Source organism: Numida meleagris, chromosome 16 (assembly GCF_002078875.1).
Source record: "Numida meleagris isolate 19003 breed g44 Domestic line chromosome 16, NumMel1.0, whole genome shotgun sequence".
NCBI lineage: Eukaryota > Metazoa > Chordata > Aves > Galliformes > Numididae > Numida > Numida meleagris.
In genome coordinates, this window is record NC_034424.1 from 10,241,634 (window position 1) to 10,262,341 (window position 20,708).

The 20,708-nt window shown below is 37.0% G+C and overlaps 1 protein-coding gene across 5 annotated transcripts in view; it reads left to right on the top strand.

Moving 5' to 3' along the window:
- The window catches only part of RALGPS1 (Ral GEF with PH domain and SH3 binding motif 1), a 100,595-nt gene extending 84,803 nt beyond the window's left edge, over nucleotides 1–15,792 (top strand). For 3 of the 5 annotated variants that reach the window (XM_021414176.1, XM_021414179.1, XM_021414178.1), the window contains 8 exons: nucleotides 3,121–3,247; nucleotides 3,936–4,087; nucleotides 5,172–5,223; nucleotides 5,512–5,592; nucleotides 8,230–8,335; nucleotides 9,101–9,193; nucleotides 9,372–9,477; nucleotides 10,519–15,792. In XM_021414176.1, the coding sequence (XP_021269851.1) occupies nucleotides 3,121–3,247; nucleotides 3,936–4,087; nucleotides 5,172–5,223; nucleotides 5,512–5,592; nucleotides 8,230–8,335; nucleotides 9,101–9,193; nucleotides 9,372–9,477; nucleotides 10,519–10,679 (878 nt within the window). In that variant the 3' untranslated portion in view covers nucleotides 10,680–15,792. Of the gene's footprint in view, nucleotides 1–3,120; nucleotides 3,248–3,935; nucleotides 4,088–5,171; nucleotides 5,224–5,511; nucleotides 5,593–8,229; nucleotides 8,336–9,100; nucleotides 9,194–9,371; nucleotides 9,478–10,518 lie in introns of those variants that run through there. The other 2 variants (XM_021414177.1, XR_002443678.1) reach the window with 2 other exon arrangements.

Here is a 20,708-nt window from a genome sequence, read left to right on the forward strand (position 1 = left end):
CTGTTTTTGTTGGTAGACATTATCTCTTTATTTTTTGTAGGCTTGGGTAGAGATAACCTTTGGATCTATAAATACTTTTAAGTACTAGGAGACAAATCCAACTGACTTTAATTTTGTTATGGCTTGATTGTGTTAGCACGATGCTTGTTACTTTGCTCTTTGTTCTTTCTCTAGATAAAAGGTTTGATGCTTTGCGCCAATGAACATTGTGTTACAATCAAATTAATCAAGTAGTCTTACTGCATTGAATGCAGTGACTCTCCATAGTGAGATACGTAATCTGTTAGACTGTCATGTATTATGTCTAAACAACTTCGTTAATTTTTTTTTGTGGCACAGTGTCTGCAAAAAAAAGAACTGCGTCATACTGATACCCATTTAAGAGTTTGGCTTGAGACTGCAACTCTTTCACAGTCTGTAGTTTCAACAAATTATTAAACGGTGTATTTCAGTAGCTGTCAGTGAACTATGTCATCCACTTCCAAGGACTTACTGTGAATTGTGATTTAGAACTGACAGTAGCACCAGAAAGATCTGAACAACACAACAAGAAGTGATGATGAAGGAGTGTCACAATTAATACATTTGAGGTGCAACAATAACCCCAGAGTGGCCACATTAACACTGAAGTTTCAGCTGAATTTCAGACTACACTCTTGCTTGATGTACGTGCTCATAATTTTCAGGAAAATTCTCTTCTGTCACAATCTTCATGCTGGATCTCAGCCCTCCAATATTTTGAGCTTCTCACCAGGTAGTAAACACCTCAGTATTTCTAAGTATTGTAATGTTTCACAAATTGAGAATACCTCATGGAAAGACACTGTAAACTGAGCTTGCTGAGGGAACTCAGTTTCTTCTGAACTCAGTTTGTCAGAAGAGCTGGACATTTTCAGACGAAAAGTTTTTCTGAAGCTTCGGCATGCATTTGGCTGGTTTTCGTTCATATTTTAAGAATTCATGATGAAATGTTGTGGTTAAGGACCATAGGGAAATGTATGTTCTTGCTAGTAAGGCACTGGGTCTGAAATTCCTGCCTGTTGGTGAAATATGAATTCAAAGAGTTTTTACAATCTATTATTCACCAACTAATCGTGCTCAGATTCATTATTGTTATATTCAAACTTTTGCTCAGCCTCCATGGCAGAAGAGGAGGGTGAACCCTATTCACCTTGTGGAAAAAGTCTCCAGTGTCTTCTTACAACCCAGACACAACATTTTAATTGAAAATGCAGCAGAGCGTTGTACTAAGTCTTTTTCTTCCCATCTCCCAGGCATATGGTTCTCGTTGAATCTCTGGATCAAGAAATGATTAAAAATGCATTTTTGTAGAATTGCATGTGACCTTTAAGCATAAGACCTTCTCTGAAGCCACATATGCTAATGACTCATGCTACTATAGTGTCATGTTTCACAAATTCTCAATTGCAATAAACAAATGATAGCAAAGCCAAGAGGGCGAAAATCTGTTTACATGTATGATGGTATGCAGAAAGAAAGAAAACAGCATTGCAAAGTGTTTTCTGTTTTTCTTCTAAATGATGATCTGATGAATAGTATTAATGAAGATTCTTGCAGTGAACTTGATTCCCCTCTCTCACCTTCTGGAAATTGTCTCCTCTTTCTCCTTTTCTTGAGGATCCTTTAATTGTTACTTAAACTGCACAAATAACATTTTGCTCAAATGTTGCAGAACACTGGATGAAGATTTTCCTTTTTCCACTGTTGAAGAATCTTTGTAATTCTTTATAATGATAACCCAGTGAAATTCCAGAGCCTAAGCTATGTGGAAATAAAAATACAAGTGATTTGGAATTAATTCCTTTATTCATACATCTGCATTCAAGTCTGTATTGCAGAATAGATAGAGACAGTAAAGCATCCTTGCATCTGTTCGTATTACTTTTTGTCCATTACTAGGACAAACTCATTACTTCTTGTCCTGTTCCTTTTTGCATCCCGTGCATTCTTAGGTCTTCCTAGAAGAAACCAATGAATTACTTCTGTGCTTGGGAAGAGTTGGAGTAGGCTGTACAGCAAATGCAGAATCATTTCTGTTACTAGTGTGTATTCGCATCTCATTTTCAGTCTGTGCCCTAGAATGGCATTTTCTCCTATTTCTCTTTATCTGTAATTTGAGTCCAGACACTTTTGTAAGGATTCTTATGTTAGCTCTCTGTGTTTTTCACATCAAAAAGTTGATGTCTCTACTGAACTCTTAGCAGGTGACTATGGGTTAGAGGCCAGAAACTGAATTAGCTATGGTGTGTACAAGAAGTAGTTCCTGTAAATGTAGGATGAAGTCTCTCTTGCTGCTTCTTAAGCTGTACCAAGTCTGGAGATAAGTAAAAGTGTGGGACAGACAGCCACATTCATGACCACCATTTCAGTTTCTGTCAAGAGTACCAAATCGCAACTAAATATTTAACCATGAAATCTTAACAGTTTATTGTGAAGCCAAGAGTAGCCTTGCATTCACTGAGGATAATAGGCCTTGTTCTCCACTACTGCAGAATTCACTGCCAGTCTTTTGCAAACAGCATCAAGGAACTGAAGCTAGAACAGTTTGTCCATGTTTTCCACGGGGCTTCATAAAATCTGTAAAATGAGAGGAAGAATAATTGCAGTGAGACACCCCTAAGCCTCATAGTGAGGAGTAACACATCTGTCTGGCCATAAGACACATGAAAAGCCCTTGCTTTCCCTTACATGCTCAAAGAGTGAGTCAGTATGAGCAGAGTGTTTACAGTTTATTCACAACATGGAGTGTAAGTGAAACTCTAAACATGTGTGAACATTCCTACTCGCACCCGAGATACAGTCTGACTTTATGGCTCTGCATATTACACTGCGGCACATACAACTATTGTAAGGGTGCCAGGACTTTTCGTAGGAGTTCATTGTTGAAAGTATGTGCAAAGATGTTTTAAAGATTACTTCTAGGCACTTCAAATATATAGAGACTAATTCATAGCAGAAATGGATGCTATGGATATACTCATCAGAAATGATGATTTCAGGATATCTGTAATAATTTATTTTAATCAGCTGCTAAACACACCAGCCCATGAATTTCTGGGTTTTGAAGCAGTTCAATTTTAAATGATCTCTGTCTTTTAGGTCCAGCTGAAGTGTCAGCAATTATGAAATTCAGCAGGAGGCCAACATGTCCTGATACCTCAGTAGCAGCAAGTCTATCTACACCTCCTATACCAAGGCACAGGAAGAGTCACAGCCTGGGAAACAAGTGGGTACTCCAGGTTCCCTCACACTCAGGCAATTTCATTCATCACTGAGGTTTAATCTGGCAGCAGAACACTTTGGTATTTGCTTCTTCCATTTCCTATAGTGCAGGAGTGCTTCAGGCTTTGCTATGTATTCTTTAAGTTTTCTCTTGACACTTTGTGTTTTTGCTGGCAGTATTCTCATCATTCTGAAAAGCTGTGACCTTTTGCACTGTTTTACAAACGAGACGCTTTACTAGCTAAGTGAGAGCACCTGCTCCCCAGTTAAGGCAAGCATATACTGAGTTTCACATTTAATGGGTTAAGAAAAAGTAGTAAACATGATTGATGTGTTTGTTCAGCTTAGTGCAGGACCACTGAGCAGCACCTTAGCTGTGATCTGCTTGTTTTTCTACCTTTGCATCCACTCAAGATGTTCGAGTACTGTACAGACAGGAGTAAAAAGCTTTATATAGTTTCCCATCTGCAGAAATACAGTGATTGTTATTTTAAAAGGCCACTGAAGTTTGAAACTTGTTCAGGTAATCAAGGAGCAATGTAAGCAGTACCAATTATTTGCTTGCTACTTTAACTTACAGACATTTATGTTCATTTTATGATAAAACAAAGCCTGAGTGGAAATACCAGACATAAATTGTTGTTATCAGATGACATAAGAGGGTTCTTGCATTTTTGTTTCCAATTTTCCAGCATGATGTGTCAGTTCAGTGTGGTGGAGAGCAAAAGCGCCACTTTCCCGACGGAGAGGCCACGCCACCTCCTGGATGACAGCGTCCTAGAGTCGCAGAGCCCGACCCGCAGCCACATGCTGAACTCACTTTTCACCAATGGCATTTCCATAGGTAGAGACTGAGTGGGGGACTGACTGACTTGGTTTTCCCTCCAAGTTCTCTCATAAAGAGATAGAGATATCCGAAAGCGAGGAATTAGGAAGCTCATTAGCTCCCAGACAAAGATTGTGCTTCTGTATAGAAGAAAGGAGGTCAGAGCAACTACTCAGTTACTTAGTTGACTTTATTTCAGCTTTCTGCAATTACCTAGTGATGGTTTTGATAAAAGTGGCGTGAAGCAGGACTATCTTCGTACATATACAGTACATCAGGTGTTTGTCAGCCTTTACTAGAAAAAAAAAGCTACTACAAAGAGGATGTATATTTTGGAAGCTACATTTTCATGGAGAAAACTTTTATATTAGTGAGATATTTTAGGAGGTGGGAGAATAATTTAGCCATGCTGTCACTTCAAGAGGAACATAAACTTCAGAAAAAGAATGATGAAAATTACATTAAGGTATTATAATTAATAAAATAATAATTAATAAAATAATAATAATAATAGAAACAGAGATCAAGACTCTGTTTTCTAAGCAAGAGAAGGTGACCTTGATCAAGGAGAGCTTGACACTCAGATGATCTTTGAACGTCAGAAAATAGAGCCACAGCTCTCTCTGTTATACTGAGCTTTAGAATATCACTCTTGGGCAAACTAAAATGGAGTTAAATAGCTATGCCGGGGAAAGACAGACAAATTGGTCAAGGACTTGGATGAGAAATAGGGGCTATCATTGTGAATTCCATCTCATTGATTTGTTATTACTCCTAGCAGCAGCTGGCATACCATCTGTTATGGGTGTGCATGCTTCTTGCAAACAAACAATGATATAATGTCTAATAACTAATTGACTTGCAGATGTTATGGTAGAAATACTGTCTTACAAAGTAATTAGATTTTGTGTTTCTGAAGTATTCAGCTTTTAACGGAGGAACAGCACAATGTAAGTAAAAGTAATATGCAGATTTCTGGTATTTAAACACAACAGCAACGATGACTTCATTTGTCAGTGATACATTATAAATGAGAGGGCTGATAAGCCTTTTCTGATTTTAGATTTTTTTTTACTCCTTTTCTGTTCACCGCTTTTTCTAGATAGCAGTGAAAGCTCAGAATTTAGTGAGGAGCTGTCATCGGGGCTTGAAAGGTGAGTTAATTTTCCATTTACACTCACTGAGCACTAAACCGATTTAGCGCTAACAGATTTAGAGAAATTCCTGAATGATCCCTTGCACAGATAAACATAACCATTGATTTAGGACTTATCTTTTTATTATTATCACCTAATAAAAAATTGAAAGCTTTAGAATAAAACACTGTAAATTTGTGTTTTCTTCTCATGGACCTGAGAAGATCTCTATAAAGTTTACCAGACCCTAATTGTTGAAATCTCAGACTAGATTTTCACTCCTTGCAAATTTACATGTGCAAACAGGGGTCGTTTATATGCAACGCTGGGGCCGAATTGGAGGGTGCCAATCCGGAATTCTCCCAGGAGTCGAAGCTGTGTCTACAGGTACAGTTGAGGCCTACCTTGCTCAGTTTATGGTGATAAACTTTCACTTGGGTGTCTGCATTTTCCTAGTCTAAGTATTTTGTGTCCTGAAGTGTCCTCGTACAGCCATACCAACTTACAGGTCTTCCTATCCCACTTTTAAAAATTCCTGTCAGTGCTAAAACAGTGTCAAGGCCTATTCAGATAAAATACAGTTATTAGTTAAACCAACAACTAAACTGAATCTGTCTTCCATATTGCAGAAAGCTATTGCTAATTTTGAGTTTTATGACATTACAGGATGACATCTGTCATGAAGACCACACTGGCATTTTTTATTAACTCTTCTAATAAAGCTATATGTGACAAGTAATGTTATTAAAAATACGCCTTTTTGACTCTCTCATAATTTATTTCCTGATATATAGGATAGCTACCCATAACATCTGTTCGTGTCAGACAGCATTATAGGGTATGTTATTTTTGTACAGCATAGAGGTGTGGCCTTGGACCCTGAGTAGGGGAGGGAACATCTGCAGTACTTATGTAGCAGGTACTTCCAGTGTTGCTTGCTGCTGCAACATGGACTTCTCATAAACGGATAATTAGTTCGCAGCCTAAAGAGAGGTGACATGGAAAATTGTGTATAGTTGAAGTGATAAAAAACACTCGTTGTATCCATGCCTGACTGAAACTTCCAGATAAACTCTGGTAGTTGCAAGTGAGGTACATATAAGTAGTATGTATATATGAGAAGTGTATATATAAACAGGAAAGAAAATAGGCCCCAAACATGGTATTCTGCAAATACTGACATTTAGTTGGAGTTTAAATCCAGTCAGTTTTTGTTTTGTCTACGTTAGTTTGCTCTGCCTCTATAAAAAATGTTGTAAATGTAAGAACAGCCATTTTGGCTGAGCTAGTAACATCTGAGAGCAACACAAGTTAAAAGTTACACAGGAATGTAGATGTATACATTAAAAATAAATAAAAGAATATATATTGTAATAGTATTTCAGTTATACCTGCTTCTGGAAAGAACTCTCTTATACATGCCTGTAGTGATCAGGAGGACTAATGCAATGGAAATAGCATTACAAAAAAAGCAGAAGGAAAATAGAGCACTCGCCCAGATCAGAAGATTTTAGGCTCACAGGGAAAGGCTCCCACCAAGGAGGGATCACCAGGAAGAGATGCTTCCTCAGGGGCAGTCAGCCCTTAAATGAGGCCTAAGAGGGGTGGAGCCAGGCTTCTGGTCGCACAGGTGAATTGCCTTCACCTGTGCTCCCAGGGCTGACTGGGTCTTTCCTCCAGGTGCTCAGTCAGTGGTTCAGGCCATGACTCAGCAGTTCCCATACAATGCCTTTTGCAGATTTGTTTCAAAAATTTATGCAAGCTATGAATATAAGAAGATAAAAATGAGAAATGCATATTAGATCCACAAAGAACTGTTCCCTAAAATACATTTCTTGCATTTATCAACAGTTGAGTATTTCTATTGCTTGTATTCATTCTTCCTTTTCTGGGGTCTTCTGTTTATTATATTAGAAAACTAGAACTGACAACAATATACATTAACAAAGATAGGGCAATTCATTTGATTAAAGAAGTCGCATTTGCCACTTTGAAGTGAAGGTCTTGTATAGGTGTCATTGCTGTGTATATCACATTCACCAGCCTTTTCTTTGTGATACCATCATACTTGTTCATAAACAGAATCATGTTCCTTTCACAGCTGACTGGTAGATCATATGCATGTCCTTGTCCTTGTATTCTTTATCAGACACGATTTAATTGTCTCTGGAGGACTGGTGGCCCTTATCTTTATAAAAGTGTCAGAGCTGTAATCACATGACAACAGAAAGGGGTTAGCAGCAGATAATTCTAGTAGATTGTCACCTATGAATCGATCTTTGGTTGTCATGTCCATAGTGACAGTTTACATTTCTAACTGTACTTGAGTTCTTTCAGTTGTAGCACTTCTTCACTGTACTACATGGGAAGTTCTATGCTGGGTGAGGAAAAAATATTTATATCACTGTACAATAAGCTACTTGGCATTGTTATTTAGTTATCACAACTTTTTTCTAAATAGCCAAGGTAACTTAGAATCATAGAATCATAGAATTAGCTAGGTTGGAAAAGACCTACAAGATCACCTAGTCCAACCATCCACCTACCACCAACATAACCCCACTAAACCAGGTCTCTCAACGCTATATCTAAACGTTTCTTGAACACCTCCAGGGACGGTGACTCAACCACCTCCCTGGGCAGGCTTCATACATTCTTTTTTTGATAGCTAAAGTGGGAGCTCTAATTGCTGAAGTTTTAAACCACTTTCATACATCTAGATAATTTCTTGAATTTACCTGAATAAAATAGAAAATTGTTAGTTCATCCTTTGACTTCAGGCCTCTGTATTTCTTTTCTTTTTTTTTTTTAATGCCTAAGCTCTGAGAATAGAATCTTTTGTTAATATGCTGTGTTTAAAAAATCCCAATTCCTTTTTGATGTGTAGGTCTGAAAAACAGATATTTGTAGAGTTGTGTCTAATGATACGCTATATTCAAGGCAATGCAGGAAAAATAGATTTACATTATATTATTTATTTCTTGTCCATGTTTCAAAACATATGGTAATGTTATGATTCTCTAGCCCAACAGGAGCCTGCAGCTGCACATTAGGTAGTTCCATGGGAGTCGTTTCAATGGAAGGACCCCTAAGAAGAAAAACATTGCTCAAAGAAGGCAAGAAACCTACTGTAAGTGATTCTAATTCTTCTTGGGATTCTAATTCAGTAGCGATTGTTTTAATTTTCAGGGTTAGATTCAGTTTGCAGATTGATAGCACTCAAAAAAATGTTTGTTATTACCAACTGTAAAATCATATTGAAATTTTTAACTCGTTCATAACAAGTTTGTAATCCTTGCATATCATTTGATCTGCAGCGGCTTTGCTTCTCCCGTCACTTGCAACTAATTTCACTAGGTTGTGGCAGCAGAGCAAGACACGTGCATCTCTCTCACTCAACATGCATTTATGTGAGGACAGAGATTTAATATCATGGTGAACTGGGAAGGCTGAAGAGCATCCACCCTTAAACTATGGTCATTCATAATTACCCTAAATTCACAGGTTTCCAGTGAATCGGTATTTTTTTGTCTTCTGGACTCATTGAAAGCTTTTGTGTAGATCCCTACTGTTCAATCCTAAAAGATTTGAAGAATGCAGAAATGTCATCTCAATAAATGTTATTGATCAAATACAGAAGTGTAAGTAGAAGGCAGCACACTGAAACAATCAGTCCTGATATTTTTACGAGATACAAAGTAAAATGGGTTGCATTCACATCCAACCACCCAAGTTTGGATATCTGGTCTGATTTACACCAGAAGACAGTCTATCCAGCTCCCTATTCTTTGCATCTAAACTTAACTTTTTTTAGCACTTGGACTTGCTAGTGAATAGGTTTTTTAAATGTCCAAAATATGCTAAATTTCTATTATGTTTTTCCTTTCTGATTCAGCTCTCCTCGTGGACTAGATACTGGATTATGCTTTCAGGATCAACTCTTCTGTACTTTGGAGCAAAATCTTTAAGAGGCAATGAAAGAAAACATGTAAGGTTTAAATTTGTTCTGAAAGCAAAATCTGCATATTTGTAGACAGATCTGAAAAGGTATTTTAAGTGTACTTGCTGTTCTTCTGGGGTAAGCAATATGTCTGCACAGCTTCTACAACAAAAAAATTAGTCTCCAATATGTTCTTAGCTGTGACATACTTTTCTGTCTCTTCCAGTATAAATCTACACCTAGTAAAAAGATCTCCATTGTGGGCTGGATGGTGGCACTGCCTGATGACCCTGAACATCCTGATATTTTCCAGCTAAATAACCCTGACAAAGGTAGATTTTGCAGGGTGGACATTCTTTGAATTGTATTTCTGTGATACAAAGTAGAGTTATAGCTATTTGATGAGTTTGTCAATTATAGCACTTACAGTGATACTCATTTAAAAGAATGAAAAGAGATTTTCAAGGGAGGGTACAAATAAAGTTGAACATACTTCTGCAGTATTCTGCAGCGCCTACCTCTGTGGTGCCTACAGACGTATTGCTGCATCTTGACAGTTTCTGTAAGAATTATGGAAACTGCCTGACCAATGACAGATGTCTGCATGTACCTGCACACCCTAATCTCTGAGTTTCTGAATAGCTTTCTTTAAATTGGCCAACATCAAATCTTGACTTTCAGTGAGGAAAATTACAATATTATGAAAATGCTTCAAACATCAAGCCATTTACCTAAAAAGCCTTTTAAATTATTCTTCATTTTGAAGTGCCATAATTCTTCCAACTTGATCCAACTTTAAAAAAGATCAGAAAGACACAAAATATTTTGTTTTTTGAATGGTTACATAAAGGTTTTTGAGGCTTCTTTCACTTCTCACATGATCAGCTTCAGTACACAACAAGTGCATGTCTTGGTTGATGAATGAAATGCATGATATATTTGATAGCAAAAAGCAATTTACAAGATTTCAAAGCATGGAGGAAATACACAGTAGGACACTGAAGAAAACTCAGTTCACAAATATGTAAAAAAAAAGAAGCTTGGCAGTGACTACAACAGCCTTAATGAGAATAGAGCTGGAAGTAAATCAGATCCACTCACTGGTCCTAACTGGTCTTTTCTGTAGCTGCCACTTGTCCTCTCTTCCTACACACTCCCCTTAGCTTTGCAGAACACGTATGTTCTCATGCTGTCTTCACCCAAGGATTATTAAATAACATGCCTCACATGGGCTCTTTTATATGAGCACCATACTCCTCAAATGTGAATTCAGCAGTTTACTTCAGGACTTTTGCTTCTGCACAGGAATCAGAATCCACTGAAGCAGTTGTCTGTCTGCAAATTGAGAGCCCTTGATTCTCTTATTTCTGTAGGTAATGTTTACAAGTTCCAGGCTGGTTCAAGATTTCATGCAATATTATGGCATAAGCATTTGGATGATGCGTGCAAAAGCAACAAGCCTCGGGTAAGACTGAGAAACTCTCTACATATTTTACAGAATTTTGCTTTTACATATTTTGCAGAAAACCCTTAATCTTTTAAATCTGCATGCACGCACAGTCCTGTGGGGACATGTCATTTTGTACATTGATCCAGTTTTTCAATAGGAGGAATAAAAGGTATTTAAAACTACAGATTACCCACCTGAAACCAAGATCAGTACATGTCTGCCTATAAGTTTGGTGACATTAACAGCATACAACCTCTGTAATTGCAGATTCAAGTAGTGAGGTAGCCCTGTCTTTACTTCATCATGAAGGGGCTTCATCATGAACAAAGAAGGTAGCCAACATACTGGCAATTAAACTGATGACTGGGTTTATAAGTACCATTGAAGAGAGTGTCCTATAAAATGCTGTTTGTCCTTTATATAGCAGCTTCATTTTTCAGGAAAAAAAAAAATGTTCATTGTTGAAAGGTTTTCAAAGGCTTATATTAATAGGATGCTCAGCCACACAGGAGGTATAACAGGACACAGCTCAAGAATCTTATTTATGCATACACACACATCCCATGTATACTAATAACTTCTTAGAATACTTGAACTGGATTTGGAGTTATGGGGTTAGCTCGCTTTTGGACCTGTTTGAGACTGATGACACTTTCACACTGAATAATGTATTATTGTCCCACTGGATTTAGATTACATACTGTGGAAATTTTTCACTCAGACAGTGGTGAGGCCCTGGCACAGGCTGCCCAGAGAGGCTGTGGATGCCCTGTCCGTGGAGGTGTTCAAGGTCGGGTTGTATGTAGTCCTGGGCAGCCTGACCTGGAGCCTGGTTTAGTGGTTGGCAGCTCTCCCCACAGCAGGAGTGTTGGAACTAGATAATCTTTGAGGTCCCTTCCAACCTAAGGCATTCTCTTATTCTATGATTTTGTAACCTTGCAGCTTCCCAATGCTGTAATATGCTGAGGAGCAATATACTGCTGAATAATGTACATTCTCTTCCAGGCACCTGCTAATCTAATGTCATTTGAATAATTTGCTCTTACCTGATGTGACTTCAAGTGCCAAACTGAAGAAACAAGCTATTGTTCTCTGAGGAAGAGGAGAAAATAATAGTTTTCCTGATGTGAGCCAGCCACAACTATTTCAGCACTTTCCTGTGTGACTTGAAAGTGATTCTGACACAGCTTTTAAAAGCAGAAAGTGAATGTTGTCCTTAGAACCACATATAGTTTCATGCACTGAGTGGACATAGACCAGTTAAATGGACAGAAGATTAATCCTGGATTAAGGAAGGATTTTCAGCCTTCTGTGGTCACAAACTGCCCCTGAACTTATGTTTGACTACAAACTGAGCACCATATCTTCTATCTTGCCTATCCTTTTTTAAATTGCTCTTTTTATTGTTAAGCTGCTTTGTGTGACTGAAGAACATTTGGCCCATGTTGGGTTTCAATTCTTTCTAATGCACAAAATAATTGACAGTGTTAACTTGCTGCAAAGTGTCAGTTAGAATAGAAAATTGTGGAACAACATTTTTATAACCTAAGTGCACTGAGTTGCTTTGCGATGTGGCTGCCTCAGGTTTTGTATCAAATCTCTGGATGATTCTTTTGTTCAAATTTGAGCTATGCGGTAAAAATGTATTTTGGCACAGAGCAGTTATTTTTATTTGGATACATTATTCTGGAATACCTTGACAATGGATTTAAGGTGCATGGTTTTAAATTTATGTTGCATTAAATGTCTTTTTTTGTTCTCTTACTAGCCATATAACTGTCACAGTTTGGTTTTTTGTTTGTTTGTTTTTTAAATCTGAATGCTGTTCATCATAAAGGGAACTGCTATTCCTTGATACAGAGAAGCAGATAATCAGGTCCTACGATACACATTGCTCTGACTCCTCAGAATGATTCCATAACATTATTTTCTGTTCTGTCTTTCTGTTGATTACTCAACCTCACTCAATTCTAGTACATGATGCACTTTTATGGCAATATAGTCATGGTACTGCATTTCCAAAATCATTATGGTAATGGAAGCTAGGTAGTGTCTGGTAGTGGAACAGTTACATAGAAGTCTCAATGCTTACATCCACAGAATTTAAAAGAGAAAAAAAACAACAACAAAAAACAAAACAAAACAAACAAAAAAAAACAGCCTTCTCATTATCTGAGCCTGTTCCTGTAAAGGAGCTTGTCCTACATCCATAGCTGTATCCCTGCTGTGCCCTGGCACAAATGTAGTCATAGTTCTTTTCTATTCCCATGATAAGTTCAGTGCTTTTTTGGTTAAAACCTCTTCTGCTGTAAGGCATCACTAATTAAACTTCATTAATCATAGGAAGAGCAAAATCTCTTCTGAGTTTCCTAAGACTGCATATAGGAGAGATTTGCAAGCCAACGTCTAGATTACAGACCATGAAAAACTGAAAGTCAATTTAAATGAACAGAGCCTGTATTAGAACAGTCTCCATCATATTAGCGGTATTTGTTCTGTAGCCTTTTGTAATTTTCTGAATTTTGATTTTGAAACTTCTCTAACAACACCAATCTGTATTGTTGAATGTAGCTCCACTGTAATTTTTGTGTTATTTTGAGTGTTTGACCTGAGAATGAAGCCTAAAGCATACCAACTTTTCAAAAATAATACAGTTCCTGACAGCTCCTGGACATAGGTCCTGGGACATGAAAATTGATGTAAAATTGACAGATGTTCTTTGATGACACATGAGTTGTATAAAAAAAAAAAAAAGCAAAATATATCTATTTTTTTTCTCCTTGCGTGTTAAATTATGATAACAATGGACAAAGAAAAACACAAGCATCTGCAAAGGCAGAGCATCCAGTGCTATTAATGTAAAATGTAAATGCTTTTGAATGTAGTGAATGAGTAAATCCATTAATTAAAAACTGTTAAATTAAAACTGTTAGAATACATAATTGGAATTATTCTGCACCTGTGTCCTTTAGTGATTAGTTCTCAACAAAATTATTCATGAAGACGCAGGTTACATGGATTGCCATTTTACTGAGTATGCCACCTATAGCCATGTGTATTGTGTTTCTTTTTAGCATCAATATGGTTTGAACCATATGCAGTTTTGTCACTATTTTAGACTGCACTTAGACCCTTAAAGCTAAGGATAACTTGTCAGTCCTTGTGCAGACATGTAATTTGTGTAAAAAGGGGTACTGGAACTCTGCCATAGCAGAAACATCCCTGCATTACTGGTTTTGAGTGTGAGCTACCGAAAACTACCCCAGAGGAAACTGGTTCTTTCTTTTAAGTCATGTTTAAATGCATCATCTAATCCCGTTGCAAAATAAGTCTTATTTATTTCTCTGACTGTGGAAAACTCTAAAATTCTTGTGAAATAACAAGCTAAACAAATCAAATGCTTCTGTTCTGCGTCAGCATGCATTTGGCCATCACAAGCAAAGGAAAACTTGTCTGAGATCATGTCAAAAAAGTCACAGAAAGTCTGTGCTGAAAGAACGGTTAAAATATTGCCCATTATACTTTTTAGATGGACCAACAAATAAATACCTAAGAAAGAAGGTATTGTCTACCCAAATGAAATCTTAACTGTAAACATCAAGAATGGTGACCAAAAAACAAATGTGCACGTGAAGTTTTATTTTTAAGTTACTTTATTAGCAACCTGTCTTAAATATAAGTTAAATTTAAAATGGAACACTTATTGGCATAATGTGGATGTATTAGAAGCATGTAAACAACCACTCATTCCTAGTGTGATGTAGCAGAAGACAACACCAGTGACATACTGTCCAGCGTATTGGAGTTGAGATAAACTAGTAGATGTCATGACAACTTTCAGTTATGTCTAACACGCCTCCCTTGGAAAGAAGAATGATTGCCTGTACGCATTCAGAACTTAATAGCATTTTAGGCTTTAAGTGTCTCTAAAGTTTTGTATATGTTACTATAAAATTCTTCAAAAAGATGCTTTTATTCAAAATTATGAGCCATAGAGCCTGTTGGACAAGTTACAAAAGGATCGATTTTCACTTATTTTAAAACAGATTGCTAACTAAAAAGGAAATGTCTTTGACAGAAAAGTTCCAAAATAGTGTGCCGTGAATGGGTGGAAACACTTATGAATGATTATTACACCCATTTATTTATCAGAGAAATATATACATGGAGAAACAATACCCTTCAAATAACCCTACTCAAAACCTTGGAATTTGGAAGTGTCTAAGAAGAGCTTGAAGTCCTTCACATCATTATCATTTGAAAGTAAAAAATCTTATGGAAGAGAGGTGAATGTAGCAGATAATACACAATAGTCACCTTTTCAGTATAATACAATTGTGAAATGGCTGTACAATATAAATTAAAAAACAGAATAATGAAGCAGTGTAATAATATTGTTAAAAATATCTTGATCCAATATTAGATGAGTTTATGAGTATTAAATAGTTTGTAGCTACTGGTTAGAGGTTTTTTGTTGTCATTTGGTATCATTTCCTCTCATCAGGCACTTTTAATGTGAATTGAAAGCTGCTGTTGGTACACAACGTATTGCAAAAAAGTAGTGATTAATACAGCATTTTCTCAAAAATATCACCAACCATGCAAGATTTTGTCCATCAAAAAGAAAAACTGCAATAGTTGTACAGAAATAGATATTGCCTCATATTGACTGTTCCGAGAATTGTGAAGATATAAAATGTATTTAGGCAATATTATTCCCTTATTTATCTGCAATTTCAATGTTACTAAGTGCCAAAATATGTTTGTCCAAGTAGCACTAAAATGAGGCAAAGGTAGTAGTTTTCAAATTGCAACTTACTTGTCATATTATAGTCTAAACAAATTTCAACATTTTGGTTTGTGTGAAAACTGTTGCACTATTTTTGACCGTATTTTCCAGCAGTCCACTGCATGCCATTTGTGTAAGAATTATTTCTACAATTCTTGTGAAATGTCTCACCTGTAGTAACCACTAAACTCTAGCATTGGAATCTAGGTTTTTGGCAAAGTATTTTGTTACCTCAGTCTTGTATCGATTTGCTGTATTTTTCAGCTTGTTACATTGATAATGATTGTTTCATTAGTTAAATAATATTAAAAAAAAAGTTGTTTACTTTGAAAGCAATTGCATTTGGTTGTAAATTCAAAGATGTGCAAAGTATGTATGCTATTACCAATAAAATATTTTGGAAAAGCACAGTAGAGGTACAGAAGGAACTTTTCAGCTCAAAGGGAGCAAGCACATTTTGTCTACCTGTGAATTAATAGTAATACAGTCGAACAGACTATAGTGCACAGTATGTAGCTATTCAATAATATAAGTCCAGAACTTCTGACAGAAAATTGAAAATCCCTCCAAGTTTACGTTTGTTTTAAGTGGGATTTGGAAATTCCAAAGTAGAGGCAAACCTACTGTATTATTTTTCAAAGAAAAGCATTTTATCACAACCAAATAAGCGTATTGATTTGGATGGCAAAATCAATTCCTTTGCACCCAAATTTAAATGTTATTTGGACACTTGGTTTCTTTTCTCCTGCTTGCTGAAACCAATAAGGAAATATATTTCATCCACTAATAAAACTATCTGCTCTACATTACACTGTATATTAGTTTAGATATAATAATAAACATAATAATATCTTCTGATTTAAAATGTTTTTTCCTTTCTCATTTCAATGATGAAGTCAGTGTTCTCTCAGAACCTTTAAACACAGCTCTAATAAGGAAAGCCAAGCAATAAAATATTCAGTAGAATATTATCTTAGAAGAAAAGAATAAAATGGAAATGTTGGCCAGTGCCCATCCTTTTTTAATAATTTCTCTTATTATAAGCACCATTTTTGCCCATTTGAAGTTAATAAGCTCCACATTCTGACTGGCGAGTAGGGTGCTTTAACTTCTGCAGAATAATTGTTTTATTGCCTGAGAAATTGCCTGAGATAAATGACATTACCAAATGGGAAGGTGAGAGCAAAACAAGACCCAAAATGCAAACAAATAGCTTTCAGAGCTGAAAAAGAAAGCACATATCCCTTTCCTGAAACTGACTCATTTTCCTGTTCTCTCCCAGAAGGAGGAAGACTTTTTCAAGACTTTACTACTTTGTAGTCTTGGAAATCACTTGCATCTATCCATTTTATAAATATTTTATAAAGTAAGCACTGACTAATCTCTTTACATCTACCAAATGGTCCATTTCACTGATTGCATTGGTTTAAATGGAAAAAGGAAAACAATTGGAATTCCTCCCTTCCCAATAGGCAACAGGGTAGAAAATAAATGATCACATTGGGAAGGAAGAGCAACACTCACTGTATTCTAGAGTGTCATTATTAGTGTTAGAGAGGCAAATTTCAGGGGCAAGGACTACATTCTGTGTTGGAGTATTTCACTGTAATGCTACATGCTTCTATCCTAGAACAACAAAAGATGGGTAATGAAGCGCTCATAAAATGCTCATTATGTCCAAGCCTCTTATTTTGTAGACTGAGAGAAAAAATGAAGTGGTCATTAATAAATTTGTTCCCACTGCAAATGTCTGGTATCAAAAGGTGGTTCATAAGTGAGGGCACAGTTAAATTGTGGTACTTCTGTAGCTGTGATCTGTTAATAGCATCTGTTTTTCAAATTCTGAAAATATGTTAGCCCTTTCCTTAGGATGCAAAGAAAAATGAAAGTTAGTCAAAGTTTACATTGTCTCAGCAGACCTCAGATGTGAAAGTAAGCCAGATAAGCATATTAGGAAGGATGAAAACACCCATTTTACGTCAACCAAAACGTAGTTGTGCATGAGGAGAGTGCAGATAGCAATGAATTGGAGGAAGTAGCCTTTGTATTTCTGGACTTTGTCAGCAGCCTTGCTCTTACTGCCAGAAATCAGCTTTTTGGCTTTTGGGAAGAGTAGATACTGTTCCAAGTGATTACTTGCTTCAGGTGATCCATGCTTCAGGTTTGAAAGTATACTGTAGTTGAACGTGAAGCAAACAAGATCAGGAAACAGATTAATTCAGGTGTCTGTATAGAGAAAAGACTGTGCCATTTTGCAGAATGAGAAGAATGTAGACAATGGCTAGAGAAGTTATTTTACACATGATCTGTTAATTGACACCATTACCTTAATAAAGTGATCACCTTAATTCCTGAATACATGAGAACAGACTAGAGCTCTGGAAACACTAGCAACTGGTTGTAGCCAGATGGTTAAATTTTCCTGTAATAATACAAAATACTGATGTGAACTTGTTTGACACAAATTAATACTATGAATGTATGCCTTGTGATGTCTGTGATGGTGTGCTACCCACCACCTTTTCCACCTTTCCATTGCTTTACTCAGGTTGAACAGTGCACCCAAGACCTTGCTCAGGAACATAGTGACTGCAATATTGGTTAACCTGAGGCCTTGCTCAGGCAGGTAGTAACCACAGTACTGGCTCAAACTGGTTGCTGAAGGAACTGATGGGCAGATATCTTGTTCAACAGCTGAGTGACAATTGATTATGTGCCAGAAAACATGACAAGAGGTCAGTCATCTTACCCTATAAATAGTGAGCAGCTCAAGAGCTCCTCAAGCTCTCCTGCACAACAGCCAGCTGCACAATAGGATCTCCCCTGGAGCAGGGATGCCTCTCAAGGCTACACGTGCACAGAGATCCCTCACACATTGACATCAGTACACCTTGCCGATACAGATCCTCAGTAATTGACTGTTCGTTAAGCTTTGTGAGCTTCACTAAGATTCTATCTTAGGTTGACTGTACACTTATAGTCCCTTAGACATAAACCATTGACCAAAGTCTGAGACTAGGAATGGATCCAGTCACACCTAGGCTCCTTACCTCCGTGGTTTAAGGAGTTTAGAAAGGAAGGGGGCCCACTCTGAACCTCATGAATCAGCAGGAGGGTCTCCTCAATAAGTATGTTCAACCCTATCCTCTATACAGTAAACAATCAAGTGTATCCAGTCATCTTGAGTCTTATTAAGTTACTATCTTATTTACACTTAATTGTTGTTAAATCACTGTTTTGTATCAATAAATATATTGCTGCTTCTCTCTTAGGAATGAAGTGTATAATGCCATCAGCCACGACGTCATAGTCTTTCATAGGGCAAAGAAGACTAAGAATGGAAAGCAAGGGGAGGAACAGCCAGCCTATTTAGAAAATGTAGCCACCAAGGAAAGCTGTGCCAGGGAAGAGTTACGCATTGGTACCAAAGTCCAGTTTGCAGTGGGCTGATTCCTTCTGACATTTACACAAAACCACCCCTGATCAGACTGAAACATACCTCTTGCTGGCTCCCGTTCTTCCTTCATTTTAGTTCTTACTTCATTTGACACCAGGATAGGGGCCAGGAAGAGACCTCCCAGAATGGAGAATTTACTGAAGAAACCAGAAGTGAAAGGTAGGTATTGGAGTTTGGAATCACATTTATTAGGTGACATAGTTCCCTTAGAGCAGGAGAAAAGGACTTTAGGCACGAGCACAAGCTATCTGGAAAATCCACGGTGGCTTGTACTAATTCATGCAGCACTGACGTAGTACAGTTTTATGAAAGTGTGACATCTTAAAGGCAAAATATATTTTTCTCTATTTTTTTTGTGTTGGTGTGGGTTTGTTTTTTGGGGTTTTTTTTTGGTTTGTTTGGTATTGTTGCTGATTTTTAAGTAGCTGGCCTATACGATGAGATCTTGCAGCTCAATTAAAAGGGAAATAATTATTTAAAGCATTCTGTTAAGGCCCTGTGAGCTCTAATAGGCCCTCATGTCACTGATCAGTTCCACCTGAGCACACTCCTAAACTCCTGCACAGAGGACCAGAGCACATTTAAGTACAGTTCTGGATGTTCAGTCTCTGCCAGAGCTCTGCTGAAGGGTGTATGTGCTCTGCTTTTTCTCTAGTTCACGTGCACCAGTTGTGGTCACTAAAGAAGAATGTGTTGCTATTGTTAGACATCCTAATATCGTTATTGAAAGATGTTTCACTGACATAAGTACTTCTTACTTAAAGAACTTTTAATATGGTTAAATAAAATTCACAAGAAGTACGGGATGATCTAAAACACAACAGAATGGATAAATTAGCACAGGCTGTTTTGTTTCCCTTCGAATTATGGAAATGCAAATTGGAGTAGGGAAAATGACTAAAACTTAAGTATCAGGAGAACAAAATTTGCAGCTAAATTTAACTGATAGTTCTTTTAAATATGAGTCTTTCTTGTGCACAGAAAACCTGCAGACATCCAGTTAAAATTTGCTTACTGCAGATTTTTCCAGTTCTTACGCTAAAACAAAGGGAACTGTTGAGATTTTAAGACGTCCAGTGAAGTGGCTACAATGTTTGCCTAAATGTTCTCCAGAAGTGAGTGAATATACACTACAGCCCTTGGTGCCCAACTGCTTCGGAAACTTGAATCTACTCTGGAAGGGAAAAAAAACAAGCACTTCTAGAGTGAAGTCCCTCATAAATTAATCTACTGAATATTACAGTTAGCTGTAGTATGAGTCACTCTAAACCTGTGATCCAGGTTAGAGGTTTAAAATTGCTTTCTGAGAAGAGTCAGCTGGCAGTTACTTTTTTTTTTTTTTTTTTTTTTTTTTTAGCTCACATCAATATAAAGAGCATTGATAAGGAGAGAGAAACAAGTCAGAAACACCTGTGTGTTTGTTACTCCTCTCCATTCAAACGACTTCTTTTGAAGTGAAAGGTAACTGCAAATTCAGGGACTCCTTTTGGAAGTATCAAGATGGTAAGGAATTTTAACAGCATACATTTTCAAAAATGTTGACCTAGCAGTTCAGCTGACAAAATGTGCCGGTTAAGGATATCGAAATTTCTAATATTGAACTGAGCTAAGTGACAAAGGGAAATGGATATTAATTAGTCAGTTTGGCTTAGCATCAGTTACTGATGGAGTTCAGGGGTTAGCTTAATTCTTGTTGATGTTACCTTGTTTTACTTGGGGAAAAAAAAAATAGCGTGTAAGCAGATGTGTTGGCATTGCTGTTTCACACAGATTAGTTAGCAAATGGGTAGAACCATATAATGCAATGAGACTCACTTAAAACTGAAGCAGCAGTGGATGTTTCTTTCTGGTGGTTTTACTTCTAGAC